Below are 24,630 nucleotides of genomic sequence, written 5' to 3' on the forward strand. Positions count from 1 at the left end.
GTAATGTCACATCAAATGGGAGATCGAAGATATTGGATCTGATGTATGAACTGCATTTTTGTAATTGTTTAATGACATGACTGATTATATTCTTTACTTTCTGTTTTGATACTTTACACTGTTTCATTTGTGACAGTAAAATAAAGGTAGTGGATGAATTTGTGTAACTGCGTTCACAGTAATTTGCCAATGATAGGAAGGTACTGTTGCAAACAATTACTTAGATTCACCCATGTAATTTTGTATGCCTACGTGCATGTATAGAAACCAACACAAAGAAACACTGAATTGGATGGAATATGGAGTCCCTTGAAAGCATGCATAGTAAACAGATTCACCAACAATCCAAAACATTTACTTATTAAACTTACGAGATTCATGACCAAATATGAACAGAAAACAGAAATACAATGGTCACATATCCTGTGAAGACATCCTACTGACAAAAAAGGCACTGTATCAGTTGGAAATATTATTATCAAAATAATTGGTGACTATGTTTTCCTCTTAAGAAGTAGCCTTTATTCAGCAAACTAAGTGTAATACAAAGTGCAAAAGGAAAGAAAAATACAAAATTCAACAGCTTTGTATGTTTTTAGTCTCATTGCTATTGGAGTCAGGGCATGCAATTTCCACACACCTAAACACCTGACTTATTGTTTTGTCCAATTTATAACAACTTACAGATCACACCGCATTCATAGAACTGCTTCGCTGACATCAGTTTTGTATGAAAAGCACTGCTTTAGTTGTCTTTCCAAATCCGTTTCCCTTTCATACATTTTCTACTATTGGCAAATTGTAATATATTACTGCACTAGAGTAATATGATATTTATAACTTAAAAAAAACTTCACAATCTAATTCACCCAAATATTTTTTTAAAAAACATGGTGCTTATTTAGCTGAAAGTGTTAGGAATGTAGATATCATCTTAGCTCTGTGCATAACTGACATTTTTGAAAACTTTTACAAAAACAGCCTTTAAATCAAATCAAAAAATGTATATTTTTATTATTATAGCAGAGAACTTGGTTCTTTAGGTATGTACACTTGTAATGTTTCCACAATATTAAATGTGGTGCAAAACTGCATAACAGTGTTATTTAAAAGAAGTGTGCAACAAGCATACCCTTTACCTGAGATCAAAACAGGAAATGCAAAATATTGAATGATTTTAATTGAAAAACTCTTCAATCAAACAGTATCAAAAACCTTTCATGTTTCTGAGAGGTAATCGGTGAATAAAATAAAACAATGCCTCAAATTGCTGGGAATATACTGTTTTGTTTCTCAGCAAGATTTATTAATCTGCAAGTATAACTCTCATTTACAAACATCTCTATCTCTCTCGATCTCTCAATATTGTCTACCATGTTCATTTGAATGTAGTTCAGCTTCCATTCGCAATAGGTCTACAGTTGAATAGAGGTCAAAGAAACCCCTAGGAGCACTCTCTATTCAGTCTTGCTTATTGTGCTCTTGCAAGAGGAATATCATTTCCTTCCAGTTCAGTGTTGTAGCTTCAGGACACACTATTTGTCTGAGTGAGGCAGTCAACAAGGGTGATCTAAGGAAGGAATCCACTGCACACCAAGTGGTGCAAGCTATGTAAGTTGAGGATAAACACTGAACGAATGAGTTAGATCATATGAAAAGCTGGCAATAAAACAATTCAATTTGTTTATCCTCCATGTTCACGAGGCTCACTTCTTTGGAAGATAAATCTAAACCGTACTTATAGGCATGTACCTGAGGGGACTCAATAACAAACAAAACAAGATAGTAAAACAAAATAAAACCATGCTGTAAGCACTATAGAATATGTCAACACAAACTTTGAAATGATGACTGTAGTGAGACAGAGTTTGGCTATAGTTAGCAACCAGCTCACAAAGATAAAAACACAACTTCTCCAAAAGGAGCAAGAGCAAGATATTGCTAGTAAAAATGGGTCAAAAATGATAATAATTTTGGTATAGCGCTTTATCATGTCTTCTAGGTGTCTCAAAGCGCTTCACAGGCGAATTGACTATATATTTTGTGGGAGAAACTCAGCAGCCAATTGTGCACAGCGGTGTCCAACAAACAGTCGTGGATTGAGTGACCAAATTATTATTTATGTTTTGAAGGCATTATTATCCCCAGAAAAGCGATCTGCCAATCAACTAACAACCAGGTTCCTATTTATTGCTAGGTAAACAGAGGCATGTGGAGTAAGGAAACTTGCACAACATTTCGCCCTGCCAGAAGTGCTCTAACCACTAAGCTACAGGACTCCACAGGATAGAATCCAGGAGAAGGCTATTGTGCCCATCAAGCCTATGCTACCAATTGCGTCCTGCCCTTGAGCTTTATACCCAATATATTTCCCTGTGCCTTTTTACATTTGCCCGCAAGGTGCAAGGTCACATTTTATAGTTAATCTTTTTTTAAAAAAAATTATTCAACTTTGGGAGCTCGACAGATGGACCACTATGCTCTTTTCCTATCCTGTTCATTCCTCTGTTCCTTATTCCAATGAATGAGCAACAAAGGAATTAGCAACAATTAAATAAATATAACCCCCTTCCAACACACACACACGTAAATGAGAAAATCCTAATGTCAGTAAATAACCAATGGGTTCAGCCCAGAGATTGTCCTGGATCATTACTTCTTTCAAAGAATCTTTTCGTGCACTTTAAAAATTCAAGTACTGAGGCAATAATAATCAGAAATGGTAAATTAAGTTATTTGCTCTGTTTTTCTTTCTGAAGGCTGTCTATATCATCGCAGAGGGTGTTGTATTCCTCCATGTTGAGTGTGCAGCATTTAAATACTTTGAGGAACTCATCAAGAGGGCAGAAGATGGAACTGCAGCCCCTCACTAACTGGTCCTACACACAAAATGAGAGAAAAAAATCGCTAAGCAAAACAAATCCATACACTCTTCAAATGAACTATGGCACATACTCAATTCACAAGAAACACTGCCCCAGCAACAAGGATTGTTGAGATTGAAAAACACTCAAATTGCAAATCCTTAATTATCCAAAAATTGAATCAAATCCAAAATAGTTGCAGTGATATGTCAAACAATTTTTTGAATGAATCATGTACCAGCTACCAATATATAGCTTTATGTTCAAGGATACAAAATAGAGGAGGCTCTTCTACATTTGCTATATACAATACCTTCCGATTTATGATCCACTAGGTGGGTCCGCAGTACTGTTAATCACAGCAGAGCCAGCCTGGCTCATTGTCAGGCCTCTGAAGACCACACCAATCACTGAGGGCAGGGACTATTCCCACTCAGCTCTGGTTAACTGGACAAGTAGTGGGAAAGTTTGCCGGACAGCAATATCAATGGCAACCTCTACGGTTTTAGCTGGTTAGACTCCACTGTACCCCAATGCACATTCTGGAGTGCCCAAGCCTTGGCTCTTGCCAACCTGCGACTAATACTTTCTGGAATTAGGTAAGCAGGATGTTTCCCCTGGGGGAGAGATCACATTCCATTCCAATAAACATCTCTGGAATTTCCATGTTTAGGTGGGATGCATGGAACTGTTTGGTTTGGATAGTCTTAAGCATGATGATAGGTTTCTGCGTGTATCAGATACTCGGGTGGCTCCAAAAAAAATCTACATTTAAACATCATATTCAAACATGAACTTCCTTGGCCCTGCAGAATATAAATAAAAGTTTGTACTGTGTATTTATCTAGTTTTCTCTGCTGCTCTTCCCACCTTGGTGGCATTCTATAATAGGGGCCTTGGTCTTTCATTGAAGTTTCATATTAAATATAGAGATTGGGAATTTGTTTAATCTGGTGCACACTTTGGAGTTGATAGGGAATTATTTTATTCTGCTTTCGTTCCCTTTTTACTTGCTAACAGCTGTGTCACAGTGGAGAATTGTAAATGATGCTCTAAGTTATTGAGGTAGGAGGGCAACCTCAACCGAGAAATAACAGCTGCAAGGCATTCACTTTAAACTGAACATGATCATCTAGTTATTTATCAGGGATCAGCGTGTGACCAGAAGTTCACTGTCTGCTGATACTCACCTTACCAGAGTAGGAAACCTTCATAAACTTCTCTTTCGATGTTTGATGCTCAAACAGTTCGAAAGTTAGATCGGAAGCATACGATGGCCAATCCCAGTTGAAAATGCCCAAAACATAAAGGATAGGGACAAGGGTGGTGTCATGTCCTGAATACAAGTACATTTTTTGTTTACTGGAAAGGCAGAAAGTGTAATGTCAATATCAACTTTAAAGATAGTATCACTTCACATTAAAGTCATATATTGTGAACCAATCAAGAATGATGTTCATATTGTCTTAGTAACAAAACAGTACAAATTAACCACAATTGGTCTGGTTACTATACCTCAAAGAGCACAGATCAATTCTATTTTTGAAACCCAAAAAAAATCTAATTGTGCACATGTGCAAAGTTGCACGTATGTGCACAAGGTTGCTGGGTACACAATTTGTGCTCCTTTGGAACCTTGCGTGCATATGTGCAAATTCACACAACCAAACCCAAACAATAAACTTTGCAATTAAACTTTGACAAGCTACACTGGTCAAAGGAAATTGTACAGCTGAATGATGTCTGTACACCATTGCAACCAATGAGAAGCCTGGAACATAAAGACAAGCAGGCAGACAATCTAGGTATGTATTTAAGTGTTCGTAAAAAAATAATTAGAAGTTTTAAAAGCATGCCTTTGGCATCCTTCATTCAGATTTTATCTTATCGTATTGGGGAGTCCTTTGCCCTCAAAGTTTTATTAGTGCAATATACTTTCAAAAAGGCTTGAAATGAGCTTTAAATATGCAAAACCATTAAAGGAATAAAATAATCTACTATAATAACCGTCCAAAGTTTAAAATATAGCTGCTACATGATCTAATACCTGGAACTGTTGCCATCTTGAATGTTGTCATTGATATTGGTCAGCAACATGTCGATCACTGGCCCCACAGACAATTGCAGGCCTTCTCTAAAAGGAAACAATGGAAGGACACAGATTTAAAAATCACCAGGACAAAAAAGGGTCCTCAAAATGTTTTCTTTTTAAAAACGAAGAACCAAATTTACTACAAATCTTGAAACCGTTTATGTTTCTGGGACAATAAACATATGTATTTTGATGCAAGACAACTGAAGATACAAGATGAATGTAATAATTCAGGTCACTTCTTCACTTCTCTCACTCAACTCAAGTGTTTACTTTTTTAAAAATAATCCAGTGCCAGAATTGATCATTCCCATATCAGATGCGCATAAGGCATATGCAGGCTAAAATTCCTTCTATTCTGCTCTAACAACTGGGGGGGATTTACTCTAGATATGTAACATTTCACACGGTTAACGTTACAGCTGTTTTTCTTTTAGAACTAAATGCTCCCTCACAGGAGAAGATTTTTCCACTTCCCAGACGAGCCATTCTTACGAACGAGACAATTTAGTGCTATATTTGTACTGAATTATGGGCCCACACTTGTGAAGGACTAACATAAATTCCTTTCCCTCTCTTTCCCCCTCGTCAGTCAGTCTAATAAATAAGTTACAAGAGCACATGAAGGTTAACCAGCACAACGTTCGCTAATGGACTCATCAACCCATGTGTTGTAAGGCGGTGACAGCAAAAGTTTTGGGTACTTCAAACATGACAGAATGTCAAAAAGTGAACAGGTTTGGGAGGAGGTGGTAAGTTCCTGTTATAATTTCCCATGAGCAGAACATTGTTGGATACAAATAAAACACATTACCTATTCGGCAATGAGAAGCTACTACAAAGAGTTTTCACAGCTTGTTGTTTAATGGTTTCTTCCCATTCCATCAGGACCTTTGGAAGGGGTAATCCATGGGCCTAAGGGAAATAAAGTGTTAGAACATTCTAACTATCAATTTGAAATCCTCAACCAGTCATCTGAATACATTCCAGCAGCTAAAGATGTGACTCTTTCTGATTATTCCAGTGACTTCTGGAACTGGACAGTCAGAAGAGTAAATGTGTTTTTAAAAATACATCTCTAAAATAGAATTATCATCACTTTAAGCAACAAATAATTAGTGATTGATATATATATAGCTCCAAACTCTGGAAAGCACCTACAAGGTGGTTGCAAATTCAGAAGTGTTTTTAGTTCCTTAAGTCAAAAGCCCTCATCTTTTGTTGGCGAAGGCAGGCAGAAGAGAAAAACAAAAGTAAAAAAGAGAACCATATAATCAGATTGGTCTTCAGTCAGTTTCAGGTTGTGAGAACAAAGTCTACATTTTGTTTTTAAATTCGAAGGAGAGCAATGTAGTTGCAATAAAATATGTGGTTTCCTCTTTAGTCTCCTGAAGATAACAACTTGTGCTGGGGTACAGGTCCAAAGAGCACAGCCTCAACAAACATCAATAAGAGCTATTCTTCCAATATGAAACTGGACTGAATGCTGAAAAGTCTGTCATTCTTGAGTGGAGTAACAGCTATGGACAATTGTGTCCAATTATGTGCAGTTTACAGGGGGTCATGAGAATATGGAACTAATAATAATAATCCTTGCATTTGATATAGCGCTTTTCACGTCGGGAGGACTTCCAAAAGCGCTTCACAGAACACACTGTAAAGTGAATTGACTGTATTTTTTTTTGTGGGCGAACGCAGCAGCCAATTGGGCACAGCAATGTCCCACAAACAGTTGTAGATTGAAAATGACCAATTTATTATTGTTGTTGGTTTTGGAGGGATTATTATTAGGCGTGTGGAGTAAGGAAACTTGCCCAAGGTTTCGCCCTGCCTGGAATTGAACTCAGGTCTCTCGCTTGCAAAACGAGTGCTCTAACCACTGAGCTACAGGACTCCACGTTACGTAAGATTATTAAATCAAGTTGAATTGAGGCATCTAAGTAAGAGAAATATTTAATAAGTAAGGATACTAAGGGAAGTGGAGAAAGAATCAACATCCATGACACAGGTTCTTTACTAAGCATTAAAACCATGGAAATTTACAGAATAGAAGGCAGCCATTCAGCCCATTGTGTCTGTGCTGGCTCTTTTAAGATCAATTTTTTCAATTCTTCCCTTTGAAGAAACAGTGAGGAGTGATATCCGTCCCCATTGAACAAAATAATACAAGAGATTGGAATCTGGTTTTGCTTTAAATAAAAATGATCTGGTGAATGCATGATGGAATTTTGTGCCAAATATGGCTATCAAATTGATAGAAAATGAGTGATGGGGGCTGGGCCAGTAGAACTTTAACATGCACCTGAGAAAGTTACTGTACAATAGACTGAAATCTAATACAGCTTTTGCAGACAGTTGAAATATCTAGAAATGATTTCCAGGTTTTTGAGGATGACCTATTTAGGAAAGTGTTAGTGGACGCCCTGAAATTTGTACCCAAAAAAGTGCAGGTCAACCTGAAAGGGTTCCTCAAGTTCCTACATTATTGCCACCATAACAGGTTCTCACCTTGCGTGCTATCATATCATCCATGATGTCGATAAAGGTAGCGTTATCATCAGGTACTACTCCTAGTGATTGCTGTAGCAATCTCATGTCACACTGGACATCAGGCTGTGCTCTGACTTTCTTCCACAACTGTCTGAGTAAGAACACAACATCAAAGAAAAACACACGTCAGCCTGTTCGATTTAAACTCCTGAAAGATCAGGCATTTACTTTGGTCACTACACAGAGAACAAGTCAAGAAAACTGAAGTGAACAAACATCAACTGTTCATATACAAGCATTCTGTATATGTAGATATTTGCTGATAGAAATGTTACTAAATTATTTTCAGTGCTCCATGTATTGGTAAAATAACTGTGCCAGCTTGGTTCACTATATCTGAACAATGGAGTAATTTGTTGCAACATGCATAAAGTAGTTAGAAAAGAAAGTACCCATAGCCAATCACGAAGGAGACTTTTATCCCAGTCACTTCATTCCAGGCTCAGACATTTTTTTTAAAAAAAGGAAATGCATCAAAACTTAAATTGTACACAATACCTGTTCAAAATATGAAGACGTTTGCATCCGTACGTGTTGGGATACAGGATCTCACTTTCAGTGTCAGTGGTGAAAATGATCACTTTAGCTGTGCAAATCAAGATAAACCATCAATACAAACAGCTCTAATAGATGACACAGGCTCACTCCCAGAATGTCAACCTACAAACAGATACAAACCTCTGTATTGTAATTCAACGGTAAAACAGAATATGGATTTCCTGAAACAAAAACAGGATCGCTGGGAATACTCAGCAGGTCAAGCAGCATCTATGGAGAAAGTGGGTCAACATTTCAGGGCCATGAGCCTTTGTCAGAAAAGTTGACCCACTTTCCTATCTCCATTGATACTGCCAGACCTGCTGATTGTTCCCAGCGATCTCTGTTTTTGTTTCTGATTTCCAGCATCTGCAGTATTTTGCGTTTTACTTATGGATTTCCTGATTCTTTCTCCATCTCACTTGTCAAGCACAGTGGAAGACAAAGGCTAGTTATAATAGTCTTGCAATGCTGCACTCTACCACAGGATTAGGCTTTTTAGATTGAGGCTGTTGGTAACATTAACATCACAATAGGCTAATTTACAAAATTAATGTATCACAACATATTGATACAGAGATAAAGAACTGGTCATTGTTCAAGATCTGATATGGATCAAGTGGTTTATAGATAGCCATATAGATAAACCATATAATCTTCCCTAATGTATGTGGTCCTCAAATGTTAATGTTCAGAGAGTCTCTGCCACATCCTTTGGGACCAGCCAGATGGGACATACAGTGGTCTTCTCTGGCCCAAGAGTTTCCTCTTTATCAGTAAAATGGTGCTTTGCCTGTTTGGAATATTTTTTCTAAACCTTTCTGTGCTCAATAAGAATCAAATGAGAAATCCTCTTCAATAGGGTTAAATATGAAATACCACTCTTCGGTTATCTAACTGCTTCCTTACGCCATGTAATTAAAAATATCTATTGAATACATTGAATATAATATTAGCGAGAAATCACGTAGGAGTGACCTTAAAAGAGTCAATCTTAAGTTTAAAACACTGGTCTTTTTTGCTTCACAAAAGTATGAAGTTGTGGTGCCAGAAAGATACTGCAGGGATGAATTTAAAGTGGGTCGATAGCTCCACAGTTAAAATTGGCAATGGTACTTGCTTGATATTTCGGTCATGACTGACTGCAAGTAGAATACTTAAATTTTTACCTATCTCCCGCATGTCATATTTAAAACACCTGTGTTTAACTGACTTCATATATTGCGGTCGAGACCTTAGCATTAGGTCCCATCTACCTGTCCAGGTGGTGATAAAAGATCCCATGACACAGTTTTGAACAAAGAAGAGTTTTCCGGGGCCAACAACCTTTTTATTGATTGTTTACTGCACGGATGCTTGTGACACCTTGCTCACTCAAACAGACGCTGCGTCCACCTACAAAAAGTCGCTGTACTTAGTACTAATTGCTTGGGAAGGGCTTGGAGGCATTTCAATGAGGTAAAACGCTATAACGAAGTAAGGTCTTCTTCATTCTAACCAAACACAAGACCCGGCCTGATCAGTTCAGGAGAATATCTGTTTAAGTGGCAAATGCTGGAGCTCACAACCTTCGCAGCCCATTTTCAATCTTCTTATTCCAGACAGAGTTTGAATTGATGCTTGAGGTGCCAAATGTGAACTGGACAGAGTGTTGTGATCTCTTGGCTTTGGCTCATACATTTCCATACAATGCACAACACAAACATTTGAAAGCATCAAGCTACCCCATTGCTGACGTTGCAGCCTTGGATAGTTGTCCTAAATTAATATTTTTATTTGCACTTTTGATGCTATTTCCTCATGTCCTATATTTGCAGGTAAAGCAAGAGAAAAAAAACAATTTAATCTTTTTGGGATGTATATCTGCTGAGAAAACTGCTCACGCCAGCGCCTCTGCACCTCAGGCTCTGGCAGCATCAACCTCCATGGTTGCACACTTCAACTCACCAAGCCAGTCAGGAACCTAGCTGTCTTGTTCGACCCTCAACTGTTTTTTCTTCCCCACATCGAAGCCATGACCCGCTCTGTCTTCCTTCACCTCCGTAACGTCACCTGACTCCGCCACTACCTCACCCATCAGGCCACTGAAACTCTTGTTCATGCCTTCATCACCTCCAGGCTCGACTATGCAAATTCCTTGCTTATCAGCCCTACCTCTGCAACCTCCTAATCCCCTACCAACTTGCCCATTCCCTCCGCTCAGTTGGCTCCGGCCTGCTCCACGTCCCCCAACCCACCCGCCCCACCATTGGAGAGCCTTCAGCCACTCTGCCACCAACCTCTGGAATTCCATCCCCCAATCACTCTACCTCGCCCCTCCTTAGCCTCCTTCAAATCCCGCCTCAAGACCCCCCTCTTCGACCATGCCATCGGTCACCCACCTTCCCTTCCTCTCTCCCACCCCTGGCCCCAGCTCGGGTATGAAATGCGGTACACTGTCCAACGCCTTGCGACGTCCTTTCGACATGAAAGGTGCCATACAAATGTAATCTTGTTGTTGTTCTCACCTCTGGAACATTGTATGCTTACACCCTTATCGCACTCACGCTATGGAAACACTCAGCAATGCTTCTGGGACTTCAACATAGGCTGGCTCAGTTGGTAGCACTCTTCCCTCTGAGTCAGAAAGTTATGGGTTCAAGTTCAACATTGGGATTTGGAACTCATATAGTCAATCTAAGCTGATGCTTCAGTGTAGTGCTGGAGGATGTGTTGCATTGTTGGAAGTGCCTTTCTTCAGGTGAGAAGTTAAACCAAAACAAACCGGACATTAAAGATCCCATGGTAATGTTCAAAATGAGAAGGGAATTTCTCCTGGTTTTCTGGCGAACAATCCCTCGACAAAATTGGTTATTCACTCCATGGCTGTTTGTGGGACATTACTGGAACTTCTAGCTCCTGGAGAGAAGCTGAGGGTAAGTATCCAAAGCATATGCAAATATTCCTGATACCAAAAATGTTCACTTACAAAGCAGTAAGTCGAAAAGCAGTAGGACACAACTGCTAATGCAAATTTTAGAAAGCAGATAAGAGAAATTCTTATCCGGCAGAGGAATAGCTGACACTAGCTGCAGGAATAATTGACGACTCCTGAAGAATAAACCATGGAAGGAGAATATCATGAAGCTTTTCATGATGTGAAGATGGCTCCAAAGAATTAAGAAAATGTGATGCAGTTCTCCATATTAGCAACAAAACAATATGAGGAGTATGGGTGGAGGATGGGAGAATCCAACCTCATGCACAAATGAAACATCCTAATAATTCAAATAGTTATGGACTTTTAAACAACTTATTTTATAAACAAAACCTCTACCCACTACATACAGTATTATCAATCAATGATTCAAGTCAATAAACCAAGAATTTCAGATAAACATAAGACCTTGATTGAATTATTCATTATTACTGACAGGTACCAAACACCTCATTTTAACCAGCTTTTGAAAGAGCAATTAAGAAGTGTTGTGCCAGTAATTTTTTTTAAATTCATATCACGTAACATGGCAGTTGAAGCATCTGGGTGCGGTAAGATACTGTCCTTTCAGTACGCGTGTATTGACAAAGGCAACCCCGTAATGAAAAGCTGCCATGTATCCTGGACCCCACCTAACCTGCATACTTTCCTTCAGCAAACTTTTCATGTGCTGTAGCATCAGGGAGCACTGATGATAGAGGAGATCAATGTTCCAGACATCATATGAAGGTGTGCTGATACCATAAACCACATTCACAAGGTTTTTCAAACTCCTCAAGACTTCAACATCTACCTAAATCATAAAGGCTGAATCACAGGGGTCTGATACTCAGGCATTTTCCAGCATCTCCTGCTGTTATTTCTGCCATTATTTCACTATCAGGCGATCGGGAGCGAACAGTGTCACAACGTACAAATCATATGACATCACCACAGCTTTATCCCATGTGCAGCCTGAAAAAAGAAAACCTCCTTCAGGGTTTCTACACATAAAACAGCAGTTGTACTATAGAACATCACTCTCTCCCATTTCATAATATACCAGCATAAAACACACACACACTACTTACCATCCTGTTTCTGCTGGAATAAACCAGCCAGCATGCACCGTGTAGATTTGATAGTCCTTTCAATATTGGTTGAACGAACACTGGGGAAAGGGTTAAAAAAAGTCATCTAGTAATAGCGCAGTGCAACAAATTAAAAATTCTTAAAGTGAGCTAAATGTAAAGTCTATGGCTACACTTAAATTGAAAGCAAAATTAAAGCATTACATTGACTCAAAGTTTACTTGTTAGCTTCAGTTAATTTTCTAAGTTAAATTAAGTTACATTTATTTATCTAAAGTTGATCCTAAATATTGTGAGAATAGAAAGCATCAATGAAATGTAGTATTGGATCATCTAAAATGATTTTTGCCCACAAAGTATACAGTCAATTCACTTTACAATATATTCTGTGAAGCGCTTTGAGATATCTCATTGACATAAGGAGCTATATCAAAAGCAACAACCAACAATAATTATTATTTTGCACACATCATTCCAAGCATTATAGGCAATGCAGAACAAAACATTCATGCTTTTTAGTTTCCAATTTCTTCCAATTATTTAGTTGCATATTATCTTTTTGCAGTTTTACTTTTCATTTTCCAAACACAAACAAAAAACTAAAAATAGGGTAAGTTATGAGACTAGAATTCCGCTAATTAATTTATATTAACTGCATTTTCTTATTTTGTACTAAAATAAGATAATGCAGTTAATATACAAAAGAGACGATTCAATATATCAACATTCAAGTGATAACATATATATAAAAAATAAAAACATGTTCAGAAATATATATGAATAAGTCTGGAACTTCCTCCTGAACTGAAATGTGGTTTGTTTTTGTTGCATCTGGATGAGAGAAGACTAGGATTGGAAATAAGCTGCAGCTGCAGAAATAAGCTGCATTAACTTTAAAAGTCTAGCTGTTCTCTAAAGTATTTTTACTTTTTTTTACTGTTGAAGAAGGTATTCCCTTTTATGACAAATCTCACTCATGCCTTCATATCAGTCTTCAATCCCATGGGATATGGAGATTGAATCCTTCTATCAAGGCAGCTGTCCGCTCTCTGGGTTGATACTAACATTTTCTAAGATGTTTAGTCGCATGATGCTTTTATCCTGTGAATCCTGATTTCATTAATTCACCCCACCATCGGAGGTCGCTCTTTCAGCCACTACGCCTTGAAACTCTGGAACATTCTTCCTCAATCTCTCCGCCTTGCCCCCTCTGTCCCCTTTTCAAGTCTCGCCTGAAAACCTTCCTCTTTGACCGTGCTTACGGACACCTCCCTCCGGCTCGGAGTCATGCTCCGGCACTGTTAAGCGCTCTGACACGCTACCTTGTGTGGAGGGTGCGATATAAGTGCAAGTTGTTGTATTAATACAAATTGTGTTGAGTGTCGCTCAATTTGTGCCAGTTCCAACAAAATAACTTTCCCTCTAAAATGCAATTTCCTCCAGGAAGATGACCTAACACGATTCACAAAGGTTTAAGTGTACTTACAGCACTGTGCACTAGTAACATTCATGTTTTTTATTTTCCAATTACTTCCAATTTTTTACTGTGCACCAGTACGGCACTGTCCACCAGTACAGAGGTAAATCAGTCTCAGTTCTTGGTGCCTCCACAAATGTTAAAATGGTTACAAGTGCCCAGAATAATACTTTATTGATACACTGGGGTCTAATTTATGAGATCCACAAACTGATTTGTAAACATCGAATCCTGAGGGTATCCTTGTTGTGTCCGATCCTCTGTAACTTGGTTCCGATGATAATTCCTGGAAGGAATCGGGAATCTCCTTTGGCCGGAATTTAGCTCCACAGCAGTTGAAATTAAGATTGGCAGTGGAGTTCTAGAAGGTTTACATTAACTGGACATTTGCTAAACTCACAATTCACAGCCCCCCTTCATAAATCTTGCACTGTAGAGCCCATCAAACACGTTTGCAAATGTACAGACAAAGGCTTACTTTACATATGAATAATTATTAATGTTAATGTAATTAATAATTCTCCAACCCTCAAAACCTTACCCTTCTATTACACTTGTGCTGAGACGGATGAGCTGACAAAAGTATTAAGTAGTGCCCAATCTAACTTGGTTGCCTGCATTAAAATTACCAGCAAGTTGAATATCACCTCAACTGAGTCTCTCTGAAGAAGGGAAAATACATTAAAAACACTACACAGTATCTAAAGTATCTAAATTAGTCCATGATTAATGTATCTAGAAAGTAGTTTAATTATAGCAACTCAGATATGTTGTTCATTGTCTAAATGTTTGAAGTTTCTTAAAGGATTTGAAAATTGTCACTGAAACAATGACAAATTCATCAAACCACACCTTCATTACTTACTAGATCTCCAAGGGGCTGTAGGCGGGAGAAAGAAACTGCTTTTCTTCTATATAAGAAACTCGCATCCTTTTGCCTAGTGCATACAACTGTTCCATTCCTACTGAAGTGAGCTGACCAACTCGCATCCCAGTCTATAGTAGGAAAATACATCTGAAGTGAACAAATATGTACAAAATCCAACTCAATTTTTACAAGTAATAACAATAATCCTTGGATTTGATATTGCGCCTTATCACATCATTGAGATGTCTCAAAGCGTAAAAACAGAAAGTGCAGAACCGCTCTACCTATTTTTTAATTTCACATAATTAGCTGAATTACGAGTTCAAGAGAAGTGAATACATTTGTTTACTAAACTACAGAAAGAGTTTGTTCTGCAGCAAAGAGGTAGGAGAAGAAAACAGAATAGATTAAAATGAAATTTAACTAGACTAAACACTGCCAATGGTGTCTTGATGTGAAAGGCACTATATAAATGCAATTTGTTGTTTTCTGCTAATTCACTTGGAATGACGATGGCAACTTTATCAAGAAACTAGTATTATTTTACAATGTACACAGCCATTATCAAAATGAAACCCATACCTGAATGAACCCATCCCAAAGATGAAACAGTATAAAGTTGTAAAGAGACACTCGATTGATTTCAAGACCTTCATACCATGCCGTTGCTAAATATTACAGTCACAAAACGTAGCAAAGTACAATTAATTGTAGCATCTATACACATTATAAAATGTGCTTATTAAATTTGGTTGATTTAAGCTCTTAGTGACAATATAAAGAGAATTGTGTATTGGTCACAAGACAGAGCTTGAATTATAAATGCTTAGGCCAGAAGACTTGAAATAGATTTCTAAATGAATAGGACGCCATTCAAATCAGGGTATGTAAGATATTTTTCTGGGACCACAATGCAGTTTTTCTGAAAGGAGTTGCAGTGAGATACAGTGACGAAACACAAAATGAAAACTTGCACACATCACACAGCAGAGATATTGCAGAGTAGGTTAGGTAGTTGAAAAACACTCAAAGACCATAAAATGGCAGACAATCCAACTTTTACCACATAAGTGAAAGAAACCAAAACATTACATGTGAGGAAACCAGATGCCACTAAGACAATTTCAGAGTTACGGAGATGCATTAAACATGGAAATGACTACCAAGCAAGTGGACTAGGCAGCAGGTCTTGTAGCCTTGTTAGAGACTTACTTGCCACAGTTCATATATACCTTAATAAAAAGGCTCATCAGCTACAACTGCCATACATATGTAGAACCCAGTCTGGTTTCTACCTAACCTAGGGGTCAGATTCAATCTTCAACTGCCCTTCCTCTCCCACATTCGGCCCTAAACCAAGGTCGCTCCACCTCCATCATACTGCCCGCCTCCGACTGTGCCTCACACCCAAAACATTTGCCCATGCCTTCATCACCTCCTGCCTCGACTATTCCAATGCCCTCCTCGTCGGTCTCCCTAGCTTCAATACCCACAAACTACAACTGATTCAAAATTCTGCCACCCATATACTCACCCACACTAAAATTTGTACCCCCATCACACCTCCACTGGCCCTCTTTCACAGAATGATTTCAAGATCTTCTCTCATCTACAAATCCCTTCATGCCCGGCACCTCCCTACCTTTCCGACCTACTCCACTCCATTATCCCCTGCCTCTGCTAGGCTGGCTCTGGCCTCCTGTTCATCCTTCGTGCCGTCTCCTTCACCAAGTATCGGCGGCCGTGCTTTCAGCCACTACATCCCGAAGCTTTGGAACTCTCTACATCAAACCCTCTGCCTTGTGTCCTCTACGGCCTCCTTTAGATCATGACTGAAGACCTTTTTCATTGACTGTGCATAGGGTCACTTCCTCCCTCCCCCCCCGTTCGGCATGAGGTTCAGCTACTGTTAAGTGCTCAGATGCAGCTTTGCGTGAAGGGCGGACGCTATATAAACGCAAATTGTTGTTGCTGTGGTTTGGATACTTTTAAGCATGGTGAGAAATTTCCACACGTGGCAGGTACCCAGCTGACCAAAAGAAAAATCAGCTATAACCATTACAGTTTTGCAATTCATTAACATGCACTTTAATCCTGCGAGTCCACATGGATGCAAGCTTACCTTAAATTGTTTTATGTTGTTGGCATCATCAATTAACGATGGAGGTTGTGGTTTTCCGTTAAGGTCCACTACTGTGTAATCAATCAACGTGTGTACAGGAGGTAATAAAAGTTTTAAGTTCCATTCTGCCTGTGCGTTAAGAGATCCAATAATAAAGGGTCAGAATCAATTACCCATTATACTAAGATGTCTAAGGAATATTTTATGTTGTTATTAAGTCTCCGTCAGGCTTTCAGTTTGCCAGATAATAATTAGTGCAGTTCATATAGCATCTTTTACATTGAAAGAATGTCTTGCTTCACTGTAAAATTTAGCGACTTGGGTAATTTTTGTTGGCAAAAATGCAATGAAGCCACCAAATGCTCTACAGAGATTGACATGCAGTCAAAATGCAGATCCCTGAAGAAAATTTCAAACTACATTATCATCGAGAGAAAATTGGGACGTCACTTGATTGCTGTTTGTGGGGATATTGCGGTTGACAAATTAACTCCTGCATTTCCCTACAAATACAGTTACTATGCTTCACAATGCAACAATAAAATCCCGAAGCACTGCAAAATCTCACTGTTACAGATGCAAAACTGTATTGTAATCTGCCCCACAGTGTGTGTGTGTGTGAGAGTGACAAAATTCCCCTGTTGTCTGTCTCAAGCATCAAACTTTTAAAGATGATTTGTCTTATCAGTGATTAGTCAGGAACTGAACCTACTCAAGTGACTAAAGGAGCAAAATGTTGTAATCCTTGGGCTGCAGGTAATTTTTAAAAAAAATAAAAATTAAGTCGCTCCCCCAGCCCTCACCCCCACCCCCAGCCCTCACCCTCACCCCCAGCCCTCACCCCCACCCCTCACCCCTCACCCCCACCCCTCACCCCCAGTCCCCAGCCCTCACCCCCAGTCCCCAGCCCTCACCCCCAGTCCCCAGTCCTCACCCCCAGCCCTCACCCCCAGTACCAGTCCCCACCCCAGCCCTCACCCCCAGTCCCCAGCCCTCACCCCCAGTCCCCAGCCCTCACCCCCAGTCCCCAGCCCTCACCCCCAGTCCCCAGTTCTCACCCCCAGCCCTCACCCCCAGTCCCCAGTCCTCACCCCCAGTCCCCAGCCCTCACCCCCAGTCCCCAGCCCTCACCCCCAGTCCCCAGTTCTCGTCCCCAGCCCTCACCCCCAGTCCCCAGTTCTCACCCCAGCCCTCACCCCCAGTCCCAGTCCTCACCCCCAGTCCCCAGTCCTCACCCCCAGTCCCCAGCCCTCACCCCCAGCCCTCACCCCCAGTCCCCAGCCCTCACCCCCAGCCCTCACCCCCACCCCTCACCCCCAGTCCCCAGCCCTCACCCCCAGCCCTCACCCCCAGTCCCCAGTTCTCACCCCCAGCCCTCACCCCAGTCCCCAGTCCTCACCCCCAGCCCTCACCCCCAGTACCAGTCCCCACCCCAGCCCTCACCCCAGTCCCCAGCCCTCACCCCCAGCCCTCACCCCAGTCCCCAGCCCTCACCCCCAGCCCTCACCCCAGTCCCCAGCCCTCACCCCCAGCCCTCACCCCCAGTACCAGTCCCCAGCCCTCACCCCCAGCCCTCACCCCCAGTCCCCAGTCCTCATCCCTCACCCTCACCCTCAGCAACAATACAATTATGGCTCTATCTGCAGCACTCTTTCCTGCTTCCTCTATTGAAGGTGTTGACTGACTGTGTGTGTGTGTGTGGGGGGGGGGGGGGGAAAGAGACTGATGCCTGTTGCAACCTGCCCTCCCATCACCCCCTGCCCTGCCCTCCCATCACCCCCTGCCCTGCCCTCCCCTGCCCTCCCATCACCCCCTGCCCTGCCTCCCATCACCCCTGCCCTGCCCTCCCATCACCCCCTCCCCGGCCCTGCCCTCCCATCACCCCCTCCCCTGCCCTGCCCTGCCCTGCCCTCCCATCACCCCCTGCCCTGCCCTCCCATCACCCCCTCCCCGGCCCTGCCCTCCCATCACCCCCTCCCCTCCCCTGCCCTGCCCTGCCCTCCCATCACCCCCTGCCCTGCCCTCCCCTGCCCTCCCATCACCCCCTGCCCTGCCCTCCCATCACCCCCTGCCCTGCCCTCCCATCACCCCCTCCCCGGCCCTGCCCTCCCATCACCCCCTCCCCTGCCCTGCCCTGCCCTGCCCTCCCATCACCCCTGCCCTGCCCTGCCCTCCCATCACCCCCTGCCCTGCCCTCCCATCACCCCCTCCCGGCCCTGCCCTCCCATCACCCCCTCCCCGGCCCTGCCCTCCCATCACCCCCTCCCCTGCCCTCACCCCCTCCCCTGCCCCTCACCCCCTGCCCTGCCCTCACCCCCTGCCCTGCCCTCACCCCTGCCCTCCCCTCACCCCCTCCCCTGCCCTCCCCTCACCCCTGCCCTCCCCTCACCCCCTCCCCTGCCCTCCCCTCACCCCCTCCCCTGCCCTCCCCTCACCCCTGCCCTCCCCTCACCTGCCCTCCCTCACCCCTGCCCTCCCCTCCCCCCCTCCCCTGCCCTCCCCCCACCCCCTCCCCCTGCCCTCCCTCACCCCCTCCCCTGCCCTCCCCTCACCCCCTGCCCTCCCCTCACCCCCTGCCCTCCCCTGCACTGCCTCTCAGAGCCGCTCTGCGGTGGGGTCGGTCTGACTGACTGACTGACTGTGTGTCACACACACACACACACACAGTTACCTCCTCAATGATAGAGCGGGTGTCCAGCGGTGTCCTGGCCCCGTGTCTGAAGATCACCTGCACCTGCCGGAGCTCGTACTGACTGTGGTCCTGAGCCTGGGGCCGCCTCCAGCCCCGCAGCGCCGCCGCCCCGCTCACCAGCGCCGACACCGCCAGCCCGAGCTTACAGTACAGGCTCATGGCGGCCGAGCCCGAGCCCAGGCCCAGGTCCAGGCCAGAGCCACCGACAGCCGCCGCACACAGCCGCTCACACACAGCACTTTCTCCTCCGGCCGCCCGGCTCCTCCCACTGTGAGGAGCTCGTGACTCACAACATGTCCCCCCCCCCCCCGACATCCAACCCTCCCTCCCCCCTCCCTCCTTCCCTCCCTCCCTGTCTGTCTGTCTGTCTGTCTGTCACCTCCCCCGCACTGAACAACAACAACAACAACTTGGATTCACACAGCGCCCTCCACGCCGGAGGGCGTCTCAGAGCGCTTCACATTAACGGATCCCGGGGCCGAGCCGGGGGGGGGGGGGGGAGAGGGGAGGGGGGAGGGGGGAGGGGGGAGGGGGAGGGGGGAGAGGGGAGAGGTGACCAAAGGCGCGGTCGAAAAGAAAGGTCCTGAAAATAGGAAGGGAGGGAACGAGGCGAAGGGAGCGAGGAAGGGCGTTCCAGAGCCTCGGGGCGTAGTGGCTGAAGGCACGGCCGCCGAGGGCGGAGTAAGGAGGACTCGGTGGACGAGGAGGAGGCCAGACCCGGAGGGGCGTGAAGATCACCTGCACCTGCCGCAGCTTACCCCATCCAGGGGCAAGTCATGGCTGTTTGCCCCACGTTGTGCATTGCACACAACCACCACAACTTGCATTGATATTGTGTCTCCTGCACAGTTCAGACTCCGCAACCTTCCCTCACCGGGCATCACAACAAATCTCTCAATGTTAAGTCTTGACTGCTGCCCACGTTCAGCACAACAAGAACTTGTAATGATACGGTGCCATTCACATAGTTTACACTCCGCAACCTTCCCTTGCCAGGCATCATTGCAAACCCTTCAGGGTCACGTCCTCGATGCTGCCCACACTTATTGGTTTGCATGAAAGCAAAACATTAAAGCAAAACAATGTGAATACGGAGACTTGATGGATATCACCCACAAACAACACAGTCAATCCACTTTACAATATATTCTGTGACGAACTTTGAATGTCTCAATGATAAGGCGTTATAACAAATGCAAGGATTATTATTATTACTAGTATCTGAATCCGACTATTTGATTTTGATATTAAATTGTTTTTGAAGTTCAAGATAATTGTGTAAGGCTCAGATTGTTAAGAGGACCGAATTTAACATTCTCAGATATGGAACAAGAATTTGAAGCACATCTGAAAGTGCCAATGGGTAAACAACAGCAGGAAACTTACTGTGTTACAATTTTCACGGGACCATGAAATAAAAGTTTCAATACTCAGATATCTACACACATTTTGACTTAGATTTGGTTACTACATTCACATACAATATCCACGAATACACTTTACTTTGAGAAGTCTCGAGGACATGATAAGGTACATTTGAAATATGTGGAATATTATATTATTACTACTACATCCTAATCTGCACATCAGAGAGTTTTTGGCACTGTCAACATTCAGTTTCCATGTCGTTAATTACTGCAAAGTATGACCTTGACTAAATGGGGAAAGAAGATGCATTTCAGGTGTGGGAGTCTGAGAAACAGTTGGTGGAAAAAGTACCAACTGTTTCTCAGGGACAGAAACTACAGGAAACAGGAAGAATAGCAAATCTACATTTTGAAATAGAGAGAGACATACATTCACTACTATTTGTGAAGTAGTAGTGAACTACTATTCACTACTACCCTGTGAAACGCGTTAAGATGTCTCGAAGATGTGATAAAGCGCTATATCAAATGCAAGTATTATCATTTGTTGTAAATTCTGTGTTTAAGAGTTTTCTCTGTGCTATTGCGAAAACCTCATTCTGGAATTGGATAAGCATTTTGTGAAGAAATCTAGCACTTTGCAGTGATTCAATAATTTATCTGCAGAATTAGTGAAATCTGGTGGCAAATACATTAGAGGTTAAATGAAATTCTTGAAGTTTTGTCTCCTAAATTAAGAAACTAACAGCACAACTTCTGATGCTATTGTGCTGTGGATTCTAAGCTGTTGTATAAGGGCGTATCTGTGCACCCCATACAGGCTCATAAAGTACTCATTTTTGCATCTGACTGAGGTCCTCGTAGAAGTGAAGCAACTATAAAATTAATGCCAAATCCAAATTTATTACAATGGGATTAATCATTATTTGAAAACACTGTGTTCCCACAGGGAAATGCCTGAATTAAAGTTACAAGATGCATACACCTAGTAAATGAAGTAGACTCTATCATCAATGAGGTAATGAATTTTGACCCACTGACAGCGTCCTCAAACCTGTAAAAGGGCTAGTTCTAGTTTCTTTGCACAATATACGACAAACCTTGAAAATGGACCCCAAAGTAGAAAGTAATATCCTGATCATAAATCAGTATTGTAAATTTACCAAGTCAATGAATGATCTGCATTTTTACCACAAATGCGTAGACACTACACTGCAACAGTATCTCATCCCAGCAGTGCATATGTGTAAGCTACTGAAGAATGCTTTCTTGAAGCCAGAAGCGCTCATGCTGTTGTTGCTGTATTGGCAGGATCAGAAAGTGAAGAAACTGTTCATAGTTCTGCTGTGAAAATCTTTGTGGTGTTCTCTGACTATCCTTAATATGGCTAGCAAATACAAAATTAACACTTACATTGAATTTACCCACCTTTGTTTAATTTATGATTTTCTCTTTTTGACACAATGGACTCCAGGAGCCTTGAAAAATACCTGGGCTTTTATAGTATATATTAAAAAAAACTTTAAATGATCATTATAAAATGAATAAAACTGGGGAAATGGGATTAAAAGAGCCACCCATATTCTAATCATTCAGGAAACAGGCTCATTGGACTGAACAGACTCATTGTATTCTTGAGTCTCTACATGTAAATGACCAAGAGGACATTTTTTTTCCAGTGACATTAACTGCAAACTGCTTGAACCATTGAATATGTGTTCACTGGAGCCAGGGTGCAGTTGAAAATCACATTTGTCTGCAAGGACCTGATCGATATTCAAATTAACATTTTCTGACCAGGCGTAATGTGCCTTTCAAATATAATGTACAACATTGAATGTACCAGACACAACAGTTAAAACCACAGACCAAAATGCATTTGTATTCTGTCACCTAGAATCTTCCCATCAAACTGGTATTGTACCTTGGTGAATGTATCCTATGCTTTTGCCAACTTATATAAGTTACTGAAGTTTTGCAATAAACCTGTCATTGGATTTTAAACTGCTTTCAATTTTCATTACATATTGATGCAATATGCGAATGTGCATGCTTGCAACGCAGAGATATGCTTCCAAAGCCAAATAAACAAAAAATTTGGATGAAGCAGTCCCTTTCAATCTATTCCTAATACTCACCATTACATCATCAAGCCATTTCTTAATAAGTTCAGTGTGCTGGCCTCAATCTCTCTTCTTGGTAAACTGAGCTCAGCCGTTAGTTGTGTAAAGTTCTGGTACATTCTGGTGTTTTTCTTGAAATTGCCTTTACAAACCTCAACGTGTACAGATTTATATTGCTACCTTGAGATACTGAAGTATCTGGGTGAACTTTCTGGGTGAACTTTCTCATTCCCATGTATACGATGATTTTATATAACGCATTTAATACAGTAACTATATTTCCTTCTGAATTGTTTTAAATAAATGTTGATTCCCTTCAATACGGTGCACTGCAATATCTCGCAGGATTAATCCTAACAACAGAATTTGAGCTTCAGTGCTTCAGATTGGTTATGAGAGTTCGAGACTCAACATTTTATGACTGAGAAATATGACTGGTTAAATTGAAATGAAGGGAGCCTACAGAAGTTGTTGGAAGAATGAGATTAAGATAACATGTCGGTGCCAATGTTTTACAGTTTGGCAATCCAGAGGCTGGTGAATGACATTTTAGACTGGATTAATTGCAAAGAGTATTCACCACTGTCTCATCTCAGAACATTCATCTTCTTCTCAACTGCACGCCAGCCATTAGCTCCCATTTCTGAAACAGACACATAATTTACATCACTGGCCAACAGTATACATCTCCTCCCATTCCCCCAGCAGAAAACTAGAAAAGAAAAAGACATAAGAAAACTTAATATCCCTGAACTGTAACACAAGTCGCTAGAAGCAACATTTGCACTTCTCCTGGGATTACAATAATTTTAGTTGGTGCCATGGAATTCGGAATAAGCTTCATTACCAGTCAAAGGCTCAGAACTCAGAAAAAAAGAGGCAGTTTTTCACTGCTGCAAAAAACACAACAATGATTAAGAATATTTAGTGCACTGAATGGACCCAGAATTGCACATTTGAAACTACCCCTCACAAGAGAGATTTGGGCGAAAAGCCTTTCCATTTATTTTATGCCATCTTCATGAATAGCCACCATCCTCTCATTACAGTGGCAAGCCATTTCTTAAATGAATTCAGCGTGCTGGCCTCAATCACTCTTCTTGGTAAACCTGTGCTCAGTTTAGTTAATCCTGTGTAAAGAACTGGTAATTTCCTGGTATTTGTCTTGAAATGGCTTTTCTCTATGATAACGTCAGTGAAGCTTGACCATTCGCTATTTGGCTAAATACGGCCCTTTTGGTTTTGCAGTTTGTAGCTTGTGCTGTTTAGCAGTGTACCAGCCTTTTGAATATTTCATATCAGGAGTTTTGACAGTCTCAAGCCCAATACCGTTGTTCCAAATTCATTGATATCCCCATTGAGAATGGTGTGAAGTGAGGGAAGTCCGTGATACACACATCTTCTCTTTGACCGAGCCTTCAGCTCCCCTCTCGACTCTCTTCCCCCTCCTCGCTCCCTCCCTTCCCTCCCCTCACCCTGACCATTTCCCCCCTCCTCGCTCCCTTCCCTCCCCTCACCCTGACCATTTCCCCCCTCCTCGCTCCCTCCCTTCCCTCCCCTCACCCTGACCATTTCCCCCCTGCTCGGGTCATGACCCAACTGTGCAGCGCCTTGGGACATCCTCCTGACGTGAAAGGCGCTTTATAAGTGGAATCTTGTTGTTGTTGTATTTAGAAATTGTAGAACCATTATGAGGGCAGTATAGGATGAAGATCTTTTATGACTTTCTTTCACATTGCATGAAAAATACATTATTTTATATTGTCCTCTTCAAACTAGACAATATAAATTGAAACAATTAACAGTTGCAGCAACAACCAGAATAGCTTCTAGAAGGGAAATTGTCAAATTGGCAAAAATTGTCGAGAAAGAGTACTGAACCAGACTTCAA

At 42.1% G+C, this 24,630-nt stretch overlaps 1 protein-coding gene across 1 annotated transcript; it reads right to left on the reverse strand.

The window, feature by feature from the left end:
* Window positions 1-2,244: 2,244 nt before the first annotated feature.
* Window positions 2,245-19,515, reverse strand: acp6 (acid phosphatase 6, lysophosphatidic). Its single transcript, XM_007891803.2, has 10 exons — window positions 19,229-19,515; window positions 16,558-16,686; window positions 14,433-14,563; window positions 12,091-12,170; window positions 8,005-8,092; window positions 7,465-7,597; window positions 5,771-5,871; window positions 4,912-4,998; window positions 4,055-4,226; window positions 2,245-2,879 (listed from the first exon to the last, which is right to left on the reverse strand). The coding sequence occupies exons 1-10, from the start codon at window positions 19,406-19,408 to the stop codon at window positions 2,733-2,735; spliced, it is 1,248 nt and encodes a 415-aa protein (XP_007889994.1). The 5' UTR covers window positions 19,409-19,515; the 3' UTR covers window positions 2,245-2,732.
* Window positions 19,516-24,630: the final 5,115 nt, after the last annotated feature.

The sequence above is a fragment of the Callorhinchus milii genome, unplaced genomic scaffold (assembly GCF_018977255.1).
Source record: "Callorhinchus milii isolate IMCB2004 unplaced genomic scaffold, IMCB_Cmil_1.0 Scaffold4, whole genome shotgun sequence".
Lineage (NCBI taxonomy): Eukaryota > Metazoa > Chordata > Chondrichthyes > Chimaeriformes > Callorhinchidae > Callorhinchus > Callorhinchus milii.